At 41.2% G+C, this 16,905-nt stretch overlaps 1 protein-coding gene across 5 annotated transcripts in view; it reads left to right on the top strand.

Moving 5' to 3' along the window:
* LOC111863693 (torso-like protein) overlaps nucleotides 1–13,022 on the top strand; it is a 125,900-nt gene extending 112,878 nt beyond the window's left edge. For all 5 annotated transcript variants that reach the window (XM_033751160.1, XM_023850231.2, XM_023850230.2 and 2 more), the window contains exons 4-5: nucleotides 2,728–2,916; nucleotides 11,543–13,022. In XM_033751160.1, coding sequence (XP_033607051.1) covers nucleotides 2,728–2,916; nucleotides 11,543–11,938 — 585 coding nt within the window. In that variant the 3' untranslated portion in view covers nucleotides 11,939–13,022. The remainder of the gene's footprint in view (nucleotides 1–2,727; nucleotides 2,917–11,542) is intronic.
* The last annotated feature ends 3,883 nt before the right edge of the window (nucleotides 13,023–16,905 follow it).

Below are 16,905 nucleotides of genomic sequence, written 5' to 3'. Positions count from 1 at the left end.
TTTCTCACTGGCGTATGAACACCGGAAGTGTGCTGAAAATATAATATAATGAATATTCCATCCACCCAGCCTCTTGAGCCTGCACTATTATGCCCGTTACGCCTATTTTTGGAAACTTCTTCTTTTCAGGACAATACATGGTGGAAATTTTGTTCCGTCCCCGTAACACGTAGCATCACGGTGCATCTTTTTTTTTTCGTTGCCACCACTAACTTCTTAATGTTGATTTAACGGTCAACTTCCCTAACGGGCGACGCACCCTCGCTCCTACAGTAACCGGAGTTTATCAGTTATTTGAACCAAGAGATAAACCAATATATTTTAAAATGATATTATTAAAAATACAGCGCAACAAATGTCCACTTGTTTTCAATAACATGCATGAATTAAGATCTTTTGAATAAATTGACTTCACCGATGAAAATATGAGTCTAAGGCTTGTAACACGTTTTGTTATTATCTTCTATTTCTTTTTGTACGGAGGACACATGAACACATTTAGTAGGTAATTTGAAGTAATTATGTTATTTGAATCGGAATGAACTCTTATTCGCAGATAAAATATTTTCTCGTAATATGGTTGAAAATTTTATAATAGGACTAAGGAAAACTGAAATACTGAGCTCAGGCTCAGAAATAAACACAGAAGACTCTAGCGTAATGGAAAATTTGTGTCAAGGTTTGGAATAGACACATATCATAACTTATTTAAGGTGTTCGCTTTCTTTCATGTTGCCGAAACCTTGTTGACTAGCGCAGTTCATATCTTCACACCACATGCTAACCCCAAGTGATGTTTTCCAGGCGTCAAGATGGTGTGTTTTCCACCTTGCTGCCTCATACAAAACTACGCGATCATATTTCACATAACCAGCACAGATATCGCGTAATATAAAAATCAGTAAAATAATTGATCGCGCTTGTAAGAGAGTGGCCAGTTAATGAAATCAAAATAAAGTTACCACATAGGCCTATACTATATTTATGCAATAAGCAAGATAAGCTTGTTGAGGGACAATGGGATGATTAAGAGTAGTTTATTTGAAGTTGCAGTTACGTCACCAGAAAGTAGGTTCCTTGCAAACTGACTCTGTTCTACGTAATATATAAGAATTCAGTTCGTACCTCACAGGAATGCAGAATGCTGAGTTATCATGCGTTAAAGCAAGTGGTACATGCTGTACTCGTATATAACCACGGTATTCAAAGTGTTAACAAGCAAAAAATCTTACATAAAAAATGGGACTTTATTAAGCGTACTTAGTCGAAAGCAAACGGCACTGCAGAGTAGCAATGAAACGGTTAGTGAAACCGGGTGGGAACATAGGATAATGCTTCAACAAAGATAGAACATATTGAAATAAACAGAGAAAGTTACCGGCTGTTACTTTCACAGTTGGGGAGTTATGCGCGTAGTAATTATTGAACAGGAGGGCAATTAAATGCACAATAGTTAAAGTATGTTGACAGGAAAACAGATATGTTGTCTGAACGCGATAAATATGTTGCCAACTTCGAAACTTGGTAGAACATTGCAGTAAACTGTGTAATGAACCGTACGGCAAATCGAACTTGGAAAGAAGGTGCAGTTAAACTAATAGAACGTATTTAGAATGTAGAGTATACTGAGCAAAACTGTTTGCTGTGTTCATATTTACGGCTTTAATCGTACCCGCGATGTTCAGAAACATGTTCTGTAGATACAAAGAGCGTATTATTATAAATACGGTGTGTATGCTTCATGTGATGGTTATAATATGGGGCCTAATCTCATATACAGCTGTAGGTAAAGCAAAGCAGGACACACAACCGGCACTTCGTAACTTGCATATTCCTCAAAACTTAGCTCTGTTCCTAATTCTGTTTACTGATGAGACAATGCGTTGTGTGTGCGGGACTCAGAATATTCTTTCTAGCTGTCCTTGTTCTTTCCTTTAATTTTCATCCAGAGGTTTGTGATTCCGTCCTATCTCTGTCCACCGCTCTTTCTTCCGTCGATTTAAGTCTTTCCATCCCTTACTGCATGTAATAACCTCTTGGACAGTAAACCTGCTAATGATTTCACTTATAATTGTCTACTTATTTAGCTGTCACGATTGCAATAGCTGTCCTTCAAACCCTCGAATATCGCAGTGCTTCGTGTTCGGGAGGTCCCGGGTTCTTCAGATCCTGACTGAAATTGTTTGTGTTTTTCCTCAGGCCCTATATTCAGATCCCGGGATTGTACCTCAAACCAGGCCACGACAGCTTCCTTCCACATCCCTTCCAATTCATTATTCAGTAGGCCTGATCATATCATTCGAGGCTATGGGCTGTAATATGAAGTACTTAAAGAGTCGTTAAGTGAACAATAAATAAATAAAATGCTTCCTGCTCTCAATCAGCTGAGTCGGTATATCGACGGCTGCGGGCCGGACGGTCGGGGATTGCTTCCCGGCAGGGATAAGGAATTTTACTGTATTCCACAGCGTCCAGACCGGCAACTGAGGCCACTCAGCCTCTAATCCATTGGGTCCCGGGTATCTTTCAAGCGGCCAGGGTGTGAAGCTGACCACCCCCTCTATCTAGTACCGATGTCAAGAATGGACCTATACCTCCATTCCCCCATACGTCTTAATGTCGTGGTGCTTATTTAATCAAGCACAGAGATAGATTTAACTTTTTTTACTCTTTGAGAAAGCGAAATATAAAGAACGCCGGCCTTGGACCGGACCGTTGTGCTTCCAGGTGAGGGTGGCCCGCCACAGAGTGTCCGCCAAACTGGGGCCGAAGGACCCGAAGCTGGAGCCGGAGGAGGTCGTGGAGCAGGAAGTCGAGAAGGTGAAAGTCGGCGACGCTCCCAGCGTCAATGAGTTTGTCCGGAGCTATGGATCTCATTACATCGCATCCTACGTGACTGGGAACTCGCTCTATCAGGTAGTGGTCACTTCGTGCCTTGGTGTGTGACAGCCCTTGGAGAGCTTAGAAGGCGGTTAATAAAAATAAAATAATTTCGCTGGAAAAGCGATATTAGTGATGCAATATATTACCTCTTATTCATTTTTAAATAATATTTATTAAGTACTCTGACGACGTGCGATATATTCTGAAGCCTTGCTTGGATATTCGGGGACACGCGGTAGCGTAGTTGGTTGAGGCAGGTCGTGGATTCCGTTCCCGATGGGGTCATTGGATTTTTCAATTGACTTAATCCTTCCAGCCGCACTATGGCTCTGGGGTCTACTCAGCTTCTAACAGAAATGAGTACCAGGAATTTTCCTGGGGGGTAAAGGGCGGCCAGCGCGTAAGGCTGACAACCTCACCGCCATCTGTGAGCCGATTGTCTATAGAAAATGTGGGAGCCTTGACGTCCCACAATCCAGTGGGCCTCCACGGCCTGTTACAGGGATAGCTTTATTTGGATATTCTTTACAACTCTTTGCAATAACGCTATACCAATTGCTTTAATTTAGTAAGCTATATGCTCTTTCATCTCCATAACTGTACGAATCTTGTTTACATGAACTTTATATTTTAAATATCCCGATAAGAAGAAGTCGGGTGCTGTCAGGTCAGGTACCCTGGACGGCCACGCAATGTCACCGGAACAAGAGATGAGGTGCCAAAGAAACATTGCTCTAGAATAGCTCACCGTTTCACGAAATCTGTTCGCGGTGACGCCGTCTGATTGAGCCATATCTCCATATCCCCATTCACTCTCAATATCTCCATTATCAGTAGATATCACTCCCAGGTTATGGTCATTGTACGGTTACCATCTTCAGAAGTACGGTCCGATAATTCCAAAGGCAGACACGCCACACCAAGCTGTAATTTTCGCCCTCTGTAGGGGTGTTCACCGGTCTACAAAACCGAGATCAACAGCCGAAGGGATCCGTTGCGCTGACCACGTGACACTTTCTATCCGCTAAAGTTGGCAATAACTTCACCGACAAGCGGCGGTCGCTCGGTCGGTATAGTTCGCTTGCGGACTACAGGCCACGGAGTGTGTTCTTTGTTTTCGTAGGGGTGTTCATAAACCTTAGATCGTTCACCGTTCCAGCGTCGTAGGTGCTGATTGTTGGGAGACGAAAGTGTGCCTCGTCGGACGTGCTGTGGTCGGTCAGTCTGTGGAGAAAAGCCGAAATTGTATTCAGGCTGTGTCGAAACCTTGCAGTTACCGCACAATCTGAATCTTCGAAAGCTTGGAGCAGCCGTCTGACGTCTAGCAAGAGCGAGCTGAATCACTGCTTCAGTCCCGTCGGGTGCCGAGTGACAAGACCGGTATTGTGCAATTTTTGTTCCGTACACACTTAATAAGATAATGACACGGGGCGGAATTGTGACGCACATGTCAACACAAAACTCCGCAGAATTTCCTCTGGACCTACACTACTGGGACACGCGTTGCGTCTCCGGTCACATTGCAAGGGTAAAGTTGTCCCTGTGCTTAACTAATTAAGCACTACGCCATGAAGGCGTATGGGGGAGTGGAGTGTAGGTGCCGCAACTGGCGCCACACCAGACTACGTTACCGTAGAAAGGTTTCAAATAATATAAAAGTAAAGTTATCCCTGTAACAGGCCGTACAATTTGCTTCCACAGACTCAGAATTCACGGTGCCCTACAACTCGACGCAAAATAAACCGTATAGCGGAAACAGCCTCCCGAAATGTACCCAGAAACAAAGGAGCGATATTGCTATACTAAATTAACGTGTAACAGTGCAGGAAGGATTACAGCTCGTACTGATTTTTTCATTCTTAAGTTAAAGTTGCCGGTCACGGTAGCCGAGCGGTCTAAGGCATGTACTGCCTTCTCTCGATCGGAAGCTGGGATCAGGGGTTCGAATCCCACACAAGGCATGGATGCTTGATGTGTGTACGTTTATTCTGTGTTTGTGTCGTCCTGTGTTTAGGTAGAGGCCTTGGGAGCAGATCACCCGTCCAAGGAGTCCTACCGTCTATAAAAATGATCGATGAAACTGAGAAATCAGCCCTACGCTCCACAGTGGGAGTTAGAAAAAACAAGTTAAAGCTATCCCTGTGCTCAGTTAACTGAGCACCACGCCTTTAAGACGTATGTGGAAGTATAGACCCACCATTCTTGACCTTGGCACTGGATGAGTGTGAGTGGTCAGCTTCACGCCTCGGCCGCTTTACCCCGTGGGATGTATTCCCCAGTAGCAGTTGGACAGGAAACTTGGTGGGCCCCAGAGTCGGTGTGGACGCTGAGGGACAGAGTACAATTTCTTACCCTTGCCGAGAATCGAACATGGGTCGTCTAGCCCGTAGCTTGTCGCTATACCGACTGAGCTGATAGTAGGGCGTAGGTAGTATTCTATTTATTTATTGTTTATTTAACGACACTTTAAGTACTTCATATTATAGCCTAAATCCTCGAATGTGTAATGATCGGTCCTACTGAATGATGAATTGGAAGGGATGTGGAAGGAAACTGTGTGGCCTGATTTGAGATACAATCTCGGGATTTGAATAAAGGGCCTAATGAACGATTTTAGTCGGGATATTCAGTCTCTCTGTCAGGATTTGAACAATCCTGGACTTCTCGAATATGAAGCGGGGAGGTAACAACTTGACTGCAACGTTCGGGCGTTCGGGGGGGAACGTTTCGCATTCATGACAGCTAAATAAATAAATTAATTTACACTTCGCATCTCATCCGACACTAATGTGACATATGAAGTTGAAATGGCGCCATTAAATAACGCAAGAATGAATCAATCCTGCTCTAATACTCCTCGACTGAGCAGGATTGATTCGTTCTTGCGTTATTTAATGGCGCTGTGTCAACTTCACAAGTTACATTAGTGTCGGATGATATGCGAAGAGTAAATTAATTGCCGGAATTCGCACAGAGAGACTGAAGAAAGTTACGGACGGTTTCAGTCGATATTAAAACCGCGTGCTTTCTGAATACAAGCGTAGGGCTCCGGTGCCACACGAACTTGCTCGGAGCGGATATCTTCTAAATATCAGTTATTAACCGACATGGAAAATGGAGGTCACCTTACGGAAATGATAGGGTAACTTCCTCGCGCTGTTTACAATTTCCGTTGGAATGTTCCAGTCCAAACCCTGTGTCCTATTTCAGTCTACTTCTTTCACCGTTACCCAGATGAGTGGATCGCGATCGATAAAATTTCGAAGCCTCACGTGACCCATCGAATTTAATTGTGAAAATAACTCACAACCACAGGGGGATCTTTGGCTGGGGCAAAGCGGCCAGAGCGTGAACCTGACAATTAACGTCTACCAAGTGGCTGGGTTAAGACAGCGTGAAACCTTCATATCGTTGTACTTAAATTAAGCACAACAAACATTTTATTTATTTTTTTTAATTTCGTGGGGTGAGACTGAGTCAACTTGGTACGTCGGCCACTATTTGGCATATTGTATCAGCCGCTGATAATAGATGATGATGAGTGAGCAACAGTCTGTGGGATGAGAATTGGCAAGGGAAAGAGAAGTACTCGGAGAAAACCTGCCCCAGTGTCACTTTATTTGCTACAAATCGCACATGATCTGACATGGGCGCCTAACCGCCTGAACTGTGGTACAGCCAAAATGTTACCTTGCTCACTTCCATCTCTTGCAGGGCTTAGGAATGTGTGGAGCTGTACAGCATCTTCATGGCGTCATGCTTAATTAATTAAGCAAAGGGACAACTTAACATGTATAGGTACCTTAAAACTTCAACTTTTGACGAAATGTTGCCAAATTGCGTCTAGTAGCTTCGCCTCATCGTCAGGGCGTACTGGCTCATCACGTTACGCTGTCAATTACAGGTCTCCACAGGCGGCGTTCTAGTGTTAACACGAGAACGCCGCGCGCATGCGCCGTGTAGTTCTCTTATGTCTGTTTCGCCGCCTCTGTGGTTCCTGGCTACAGAACCAGAGGTCCCGGGTTCGATTCCCGGCGTTACCAGATTTTCTGAGGAGTAGTGGGTCTGGAACGGGGTTCACTCAGCCTCGTGAGGGTAATCGAGGAGCTATTTCAGGGAAATAGCGGCTCCGGTCTAGAAAACCGAGATTAACGGCCGTGGGGATCCGTTGCGCTGAAAACGCGACACCCTCTTTCCGCAAAAGTTGGCACTAACTTCGACGACAAGCGGCGGTCGCTCGGTCGGTATAGTTCGCTTGCGGACTAAAACCACGGAGTTTTTTTTCTTATGTCTGTTTCATCAGCATCTGTCAATTTCCGCACGTTTGGTTTGGTTCTCAGCCCTTGTCAATTAATATGATGTTGGACTGTTTATTTTAAGAAGGTTGTATCATCACGAAGGCTATACCTCACAGAGTCCATAACATACCTCTAGACCACGAGGACTTGCACTTTACAAGATGCAGGGCCCTATATATGATCTGCTGTGCCTATATCGTTAAGTATTCAGAAAAGCCAAAAAGGATGGTAACAGCCTATTCCAACAGAAAGGTACATTTCGTGTAAAATCAAATGCAAGTTACCATCCCAGCATATCTTGTTTATTGTCTGCGTAGACTGTGTGTCCCAGAGATTCCGTCATGTTTCAGTCTTAAAAGACCATCGTATTAAAAGACAACTTCGCAGTTCATACATAATCTTAAACCTCAAAATTTCTGGAGTATGAGTCCCCTAAACGTTGGGCTTATGTTACATGATGTCAATGTCGCTTGTATTAAGTGCTGTGGAGTTGATCGCTTTGTTTTGTTATGCTGCGCGGGGCTCTGAATCCTATCAAAGTGTATTTCGTATCCTTCAGGACTGTCAGAAATCAACTTTGCACTTTCCCTAGTCGTGATATTATTGTACTGTGAATGTTGCAATTCGGAAGATTGCTGGAACAAACATACTCGTAAACAAATTTGTAACAGTACCTAGAAGTGAAGTGTAAATTAGAGAATCCCTGCATGTCAGTGAAGTTAATTTTAGTATTTTGTGTACGATGTTTTGAAAACAAAGGGTTCAATAAAGACAATCGAGTTTTTAAAACTTTTATATCGATAATATCTACAACTTTCGGATAAAAGGCTTCCCGATTTACGCGATGCTTATTTTAATAGACCTGTATGTAGGAATGTAGGCTACTTATGCACTGCCGTTTCTGTTACCCAACACAAGTCGAAGTTCTGTCTGGCACATACTTTTAGAAATAATTCAAAGTATGAAAATTCATCGAAATCTTCTTATCCGGTACGGAGCTAGTTCAAGGAGAGAGTCGGCCATCGAGTAGGCAAGAAGCACTTTCCGATTATAGTGAAATAAGCCAAAAATATTTAAACGAAAAGTGATACGTAATAGAGACAAATATTTTATTTGAACTTCCAAGTCTTGTTTTTATATATAAACGTACAAAATTCAGTTTGAACATAAACCCGTCTAGTGTTACACTTTGCTCCGTTAGACAACCTAATTAAGCGTGATACTTTATAGAAACAAACAAGCCTTGTAGAAGAAACACTGGGATCGTGGGTTCGAATCCCACTCGGGGCATTGATGTATGCGTTTTCCTTCTTTGTATTGTCCTGTATAGATAGAGGCCTTGCGTTGGACCCATTTCCGTGGAAGGAGTTCTGCCAAGTGTCTGCAAGATTCACAATGTAAGAAGTAAATTTCGAATTGGACTAGGCCAGAGGGCTCAAGCAGAAGATGAAGCGAGACCTGCAGTACACAGCTCTGCTGTTATGCAGTTACGTGCAATGTCTAACAGAACTGGGTCAGCAGGCCGCCGTGCTGGCCCCAGCAGGTTTCGCTTTCTTCAGCTTCGCTTTCGTGGCTGTGCGAGCCGACGGCACTCGTTATGACGGTTATGACGACATTCATAACTGCGCTTACCTCCTTCGACGAGAGTAAGTCATGACGTAACATTGCTCTGACCTACGTGAAACGTTATTCCGCAGTCAAATTAAAATTGTCGTTACGTATGAAGTTTTGCAATATAAGAATATACTATAATGTAAACACGTAATAGCAGCACATGAAAATGGACATTTTGCTGTTTTTTTCCTTATATGGGGTTAAGGGCAATTTATATTACCATGCAGCCCACCTACAAGTCATGTAATGTACACAAACTTACGACAGTTTCAAAATCTAACTATATCGTACTTCATTTTCTGAGAAATATTATGCCTAACCTGTATTTTCCTTGGATAATTTGTGTTTTAACTCGTAAATTATTTTATGTGCGAGCTGGACGACCTGAATTTGATTTCCGAAAATTCTGTTATCCTTTTCTATTTCGCTATCCAGTATACTACCCGAGGGCGGACACAGCCTGACGCTGATCATTCACCTCCATCGAGATTAAGAAGGCATGGAGCTTTACCGCTACTCCCCCTATATGATTTTGTGATGCATATAAAGGGATAATTTTATTTTGCCACTGTCTGTCGCTAAAAGGAAGACAGTGGACGAAAGAAAAAGTACTTCGTACGACATACATTATTTCACTAAGATAAAACACCTTTTTATGTACATGACATATTTGAACTTCAGGCGAGGCACATTCGCATCTTGAGGAAATTGATAATCGCTACGTCATCTACTGATGCATCGGAATCCATTCGTCTATCTCGTTTTTGTGGCATTATAGTTAAGTTGCACAAAAAATCGAGGTCATTACAGATAAAAAAGTGACAATATGGATTTTAATATATGTTATATAAGATTATATAATCATTTATTGTTTATGTATTAAAACGTCTATGTATTAAACACACGTTTTAATATGGTTTGCAACAGGATGCTTAAATGCAGAATTGTTTATGTATATATTGTATTTAATTCTTTAATTCTTGCGGAATGGTACGCAGGTACATATTTTCTACGAAGTGACGCCTTGTAGTTGGTAGACAGACCACACCGCGTTACATCTCGGAAGACCATAATTCTTTCTTTCCATCTGCAGTGAACTGATACCATTCGTACTTGCAGCATCACGGCCGCAGTCCCCACGAAATTCGGGGTCGCGTTTTTTAATCCTGTTCTCTTTCTGTATTTTCTTGTGGTGGAAGAGGCCTCGATTTATCCTCCACCCACATAATAATTTATAGTCTACAAAAACAGAGGTTCGGACCTGAATTCAGCCCTAGTGACGAAGTATATATATATATATAGAGAGAGAGAGANAAAAAAAATGACCTTAAACCTAAAAATGTCAAAAAATTATCTATAGAATTTACATTTCTGTAACCAGCAGCTCATATCCGAGATTTATATATTTAAGAGCATCGCATAGGATACAAGGAAAAAAAAGATGACATGTCATCAAAATCCGGGCCCTGGTTATGACCAATAATTATACATAACTACACGTGGTCGTAGACTTAGACGAGATTGAGATGGGCCCTAAGGTCCACCAGCCTCCTGTCCTATAGACTTTAGAGGCACTTTACCCGAGAATACACCAGCTGAAGCCTATATCACTGGAATCCAGAATGCGTGGAATCTGCTACATCGTGCCAGCTAACTGTTGTACCCAAAACCTTGAAGAGTTTTTAGCTTCCTGGATATAATGCCTTGTAGTCCGTTGAAAGCCAACCGACGTTTTGGAGGAATATGTCGCCCCAGTCTTCAGGGTCGAAGAATAAGCCAAGCAAGAAAGCAGAGTTCTGAACCTGAGGATGGTGGCGACATGTTCCTGCGAAACATCGGCTGATTTTTAACGAACTATACGGCATTATATCCCAGAATACAGAGATCTTCATAACCACCGCTGAGAGAATCTCAAATCCCACAAGACCTCTTCTTACCCATGTGTGCTACATACCCTGCCCATGTCATCCTCCTTTTTCTTGACATACAACAGTATTGTAGAATGACCTATGTATCCATCGTTCAATCACTGGTGAAGACACAACATGACATTCAAATACAATATTGCATTCCTCAAACTCATCCTGTAGTCACATAATTCTCAGTTTTAGTCACTTGTCTATATGGCTTTTCTGTCTTTTCTTGAGTCACACGCTTTGATTTTAATGATACCAATTTTTAGATCCAGAAGTTTGACACAGATGGCACACATGGGTGAAATCAGAAATCTATGCAACATCGAGTAAAAACAGTTCTGCTGATGGTGTACATTTGGGAATACTCAGTATACTGGTATTCTAAATATATAATATTTCAGAAACTGGATCTGTTTCTGTTCTCACTTTAAAGTTGGGAGACACTCTGCTGGGTCTATTATATATAGCTAACTTCAATCACAGGTTCTTTACAATACCAGATGGACAAAAGTCCAAAAACAGTAATCCTGAATGTAACATCCTGGTTGGGAAACCTTTAGCGAAGGGACTGCACAGAAGCCCTATGTCACTCTGTGTGAAACTACTGGATGTATCTGATATGTTTATTGTAGTCATCAGGGTTATGAGAGCATGTAGTCTGTGTAGGGGGATATCAGTGTTCTGCAGTAACATATTGGTATTATCCTGAAGATATTGGCAACATGTTCTTCTGACTCACCTGCCAGACTGCACATTGTCATGCCCGGATGACTACACAATGTTTCATGTTTCTGAATATCTCGAATCTCATTCTGTATTTGTGTGTTACAGGTATTTGTGTATACTCCTCCCATCTACCGGACCATCAAGGATCGTTTCAAGACAAGAGGAATAACAGATCTGTCCAATGTGGAGTTGGCCAGCTATTTCTCACCATGGAGTGCAGAACATATAGGAAAGATCCAAGTTGCAAGTGGGAATGCTACAGTAGAGGGGTGGGCAACAGAACACCTTCGAATAAACTTTTATTTATTCACGTACAACAGTTTGTTGAAATTACATGAAAATGCAAGCTTACTGAGAAAATTGGACAGTTTATTACGAAATGAGGCATTACTGCAGCTAAACCTCAGGACGCTTTCACCAGCATTTAAAGATTCTGTCAAGCGGGAGTGGTTCCATGAAGTGATGGATAATAACCTGAAGCTGTGGGAAGTTAATTTGTGAAGTAGAAGAACCCTTGATCTCATGCCACATGATACCAGAGTGTGGGAAGTGCCTCAACTCATGACTACTTAAAAAAGAGTTTGAATGTAAAGCTTCAAAGAGTACAGTGGAAATAATCAGTTCACTTTTCCAGCTAGTATGATCTTTGCTATTTTAGTCAGAAATTGCAACTGTCACATGTCAATGAAGGCAATGTAATTTATACCAGTGCTTACTGAATTAGTCAGCCACACTCAGAACTGATCAAAGTGTTCTGATGTTCCATAGTTACTACTGACAATGGCAATAGATTATTTTTTTCTACCTTGCCATTTTGGAAAGGTGACAAGAAAAGGAGTAGCCAGGGAGCATCTCATGTAACAACTGGAACATGAATCATAAATGCTTGGTTTTCCAGTGATATTATAAGGATCCTATTCATAATAATATTAACTATTTATGATTTAAACTAGGAGGATGACATGTTCCCATCATGGAAATCGCTTCACGGAAATGAGATAGCATCCTATATTGTGTTCACAATAGCATGAAGACAGGCTTTCTGCTTTTAATAATATTCATCTTTACAGCAGTGTGGAAATTATTTCCTTCCTGTGAAGAACTTGTGTGGTTATATCTTTGTTGGGTGCTCAAATTACTGGCAGTCAGGGAATTATTAATATACAGATATTCCTGTACTGAAGTGTGCCATAGAATTTGTAAGAACCAAAGAAAGGTAATATAAGTGATAGGTATGTGTGTTTCACAGATAAGACTACTTATTCAGACCTGGAGTGATACATGTCTCTATTGAGAACTTTCAGCAGATGAAGATCATGCTGTTCGTTACACTGACATGCCGACACCTTGTGTTCGTGTGCTGGATGAAGAGTGACACAGCCAATATCAAGAATGATATCAACAAAAAGTATAAATTATTAGTTGTGTGTGTAAAGTATGGTGGATTGTGTAGTGTGAAGAACACAATGGTCAAAGTGAATGACTGCATAAATTTACATGTTCAGACATTTATAAAATATATTGGTACAAAATGGAAGAAATAGAAGAGGCTGTAAATAAGGAGAATAAAAGTATAATATTGGAATTATTAAGTGTTATTTCAGAATTCTGAGATACTCTACATGTGGAATTTTGACCTCTGTATTTTATTTTTAATTTCAGACAAAGGATAAGGTGAATTCCTTATAGTATACAACTTTTACATATGAAAGTTTTGTGTGTATTGACTGCAATGTGGAAAACAAATGATATTTTTGTTTTTGTATATTTTTATGCTATTTTATACAGTTTCTTGATGAAAACTTGAGTCTGTTTTCAGGGATACAATGTGTAAAGTTGTTCACAGCAAAGCAGCAAGTATTCCAGAGCGAGAGATCTCATTTTTAGTCTGGAAAATATTTAAAAGTACCAAAGAGTACTTTTAAAACCTTGGTTTTTCTTTAACACACATACAAATAAAGTACTATATGAACTGACATGAGTGATCAGAAAAATACATGAAAATTTAATCTTATTAAATCAAGCAATATAGAGATGAAATAATGTAATCATTTTGGTGCTTGTAGAGTTAAAATCAAAGTAAAATTTTACAGTAGAGTATACCAGAATAGAGGAATTAACATATTTTTAATATTCATGATTAATCATGTCATCCAATGAATATGGGTTTGCAACTATTTTTGAAATTGTAATAAATTACGCCCAGTGAGTATGGACTTCAGAATTTTGAGACCCATTTTCTCCACACTTGGGGCACGCAGTAGCACAGTTGGTTAAGCACTCTGATATAAGCTAGAGATCGTGGGTTCGATTCCCAATGAGGTTGCTGGATTCTTTTCAATTGACCTAATCCTTCCACCCATACTGTGGCCCTGGGGTTGACTCAGACTCTAACAGAAATGAGTACCAGGAATTCTCCTTGGGGGTAAAGGTGGCAAGTGCATAAGGCTGACCTCACTGCCATCTGTGAGCTGATTGTCTAGATAATGCAGGACCCTGGGAGTCTCACAACCTTATGGGCCTTCATGGCCTGTTACAGGGATAGCTTTATCTTTTTTTTCCTTCACATTAGTCTGTCCATCTTTTATTCATATACTGTATCAATAATTGCTCTAGGTAGACAGAATTTCTTTAAAGATATCTGCTAAGTGTTTCAAATCTGTACAAAAATAGGCCTATACCACCAAACAGGGGACATGGAAATATCACGGAAGACACTGAACTCTCATTCAAAGGGTTCTGAGTTTGATACCTAGTTGGATCTGTATGTGGCTTACTCTACTCACAGACTGAAACCTCCACCTCTGCCAAGGAAACAAGATCAAAAGTCTGCACTTCATGATATCATCAGTCACAAGGCTGAAGGCCTGTTTTGATCATTTTTATTATTTCTTTTATGGTCAGATACTGAAGAAAAAATGGGAGTACAGTGAGATAGTACATCAGCTATTCATAGACTTCAAGAAACCCTGTAATTCAGTTAGGAGGGAAGTACTGTACAATATTGTGATAAGAGTTTGGGGTACCCATGAAACTACTCAGGCTGATTAAAATGTGTTTAAATAAAACGTATAGTAAAGTCTGTATAGGTAAACATTTGTTAATTTTACTATCCAGAATGGTCTGAAACAAGATGATATTTTATTGCCACTGCTTTTCAACTTGGCTTTAGAATATGTCATTAGGAAGGTGCAGGAAAACCAGGTGGGACTGAAATTAAAAGGGACACATCAGCTGTTGGTCTGTGCTGATGTTATGATACTGGGTGATAATATACATACCACAAACAAACTTTAATTGATGCTAGTAAGGAGGTTGGTCTAGAAATAGACACAGTATATGTTGCTGTCTTGTCACAGAATGCAGGGCAAAATCATTAAATAAAGATAGCTAGCAGATGTTTTGCAAATATGGCACAGTTCAGATATTTGAGAATGACTATAACAAATCAAAACCTGATCCAGGAGGAAATCAAGGAGACTGAACTCGGGTAATGCTTGCTACAATTCAGTCCACAACCTTTTCTCTTCTTGTTTACTTTCTAAAAACATAAAAATCAGAACACAGAAAACTATAATTTTGCCTGTAGTTATGTATGGGTGTGAAACTTGGTCTCTGACATTAAGGGAGGAACATACACTGAGGGTGTTTGAGAACAGGGTGTTGAGAATATTTGGATTGAAGAGAGATTAAGTGACAGGAGGTTGGAGAAAACTGTATAGTGAGGAGCTTCATAATTTGTACTCTTCTCCAAATGTAATTAGAATTATGAAATCGAGGAGGATGAGATGGACAGTGCATGTAGCACGAATGAGAGAGAAGAGGAATGCATATAGGATATTGGTGGGAAAGCCAGAAGGAAAGAGCCCACTGGGAAGATCAAGGTGTAGGTGGGTGGACAATATTAACACTTTGCGGACCAGTGGCATATTATTATGATTTTAGGACACGTTATGTTGAAACACACTATACCTTGCACTGGCGCCAGGCAGACGCATGACTGGTGCGTGATAGACCCCTTGAATGTTTGCTTCGTAGTCAGTAACATGACCCCGCTGTTTATGACCCAACTGTTTCCCTTTCCCACTCCAAAAGAAAATGCCTTTGTTCATCTTCCAGCTGCATGCACCAGGCAGGAAGTTACTAGCGCAAAATGGATCAAGGTTGGAAGAGGTTGAGGTCCAAGCGTTTTCTTGGAGAACAAGAAATATCTGACTTGTTCTCCGATGAGCTATTTGACGTCCCTTGCGAGTCTGCTAGTGACAGCGACTCACAATCTGATAGTGAGTGTGGCCGGGGCGAACAAAAAAATTGTGGCCACAGACAGTGAAAGTGAAAGTGACAGTAGCTCTGACGAAAGTGCGGGTAGCAACATTGGGAAAAGTAGACAAAACGCCTGCTTTGGGACAGTTTACTGGAAATCCAGGGTGAAGCAAATTCCATCAGACCCAAATCCACAATTCACAATTCGAGCATGGTTGATGTTCAAAGGAGACGTGGACAGGTAAAGAAGCCTGTTTGTATTTCCGAGTATAATATGTGCATGAAGGGAGTTGATAGAACCGATCAGTACTTGGCCTATTATTCTCTTCCTTTGAAAACAGTAAAGTGGACAAAGAGAGTTGCCTTGTGGCTTATAAATTGTGAGATTTTCAATTCATTTTTGGTTTTCAAAAATCTAAACCCTCCTTCAAAATTGAAATACAAGGCATTTCTGCTGAATGTTGCAAAAGCCTGGGCTACAGACACAGACTTAGTGCGACCGGGTCCATCAACTCCCACTCCATGCAGGCCTCATGTGGACCACCGTGGGCGACTCGGGTGATATGTGGAAACATACCGTCGTGAAAATTGTGAATAGTGAACATGCCAAGGGGAAGCAGCCTTCTAGGCGATACCGTGCTTGCGCAGTACGCAACAAAAGGAGTATGACTGTCTACATTGCAAGTTCTGTGTAATGCCACTTCACAAAGGGGAATGTTTCCAGAAATATCACACTCTCAAGCACTTCTAGGAACATTGGTAAGTGTTCTCCAAAAATTTTAGTTCATAAAATTAATTAGATTTCATATTAATTTTTAAAGTGAACAGTTCACAAGTTAGGGTAGTAGGTTTAAAAATGCCGGTCCCCAGGGTGATCTAAATATTTAAATCGCCAGTCCACGAAGTGTTAAAATGGATGTTAGAGAGACGGAATGGGATGGTATGAATTGGATGGAGGGCTCTTCTGAACATGGTAATGAACCTTTGGATTCCATGAAATTCTGGGAAGTTCTTGAGTAGCTGCAGAACTGGTGGCTTCTCAAGAAGGGCTCAGTTCCATGAGTGATTTGGTTTAGTGATTATCCTTAGTGGGGTGGGACTGAGTCTATTTGGTACTGTGGCCACTATTGGCCTATTGTACCACTCCCAGATGACAGATGATAGATTGTGGAGCAATGGGTGGAATGACGATTGGCAGGAGAAAC

This window comes from Cryptotermes secundus, unplaced genomic scaffold, assembly GCF_002891405.2.
Source record: "Cryptotermes secundus unplaced genomic scaffold, Csec_1.0 scaffold369, whole genome shotgun sequence".
Lineage (NCBI taxonomy): Eukaryota > Metazoa > Arthropoda > Insecta > Blattodea > Kalotermitidae > Cryptotermes > Cryptotermes secundus.
Note: the sequence above shows the minus strand (reverse complement) of the source record. Positions and strands in the feature narration are given on the sequence as shown.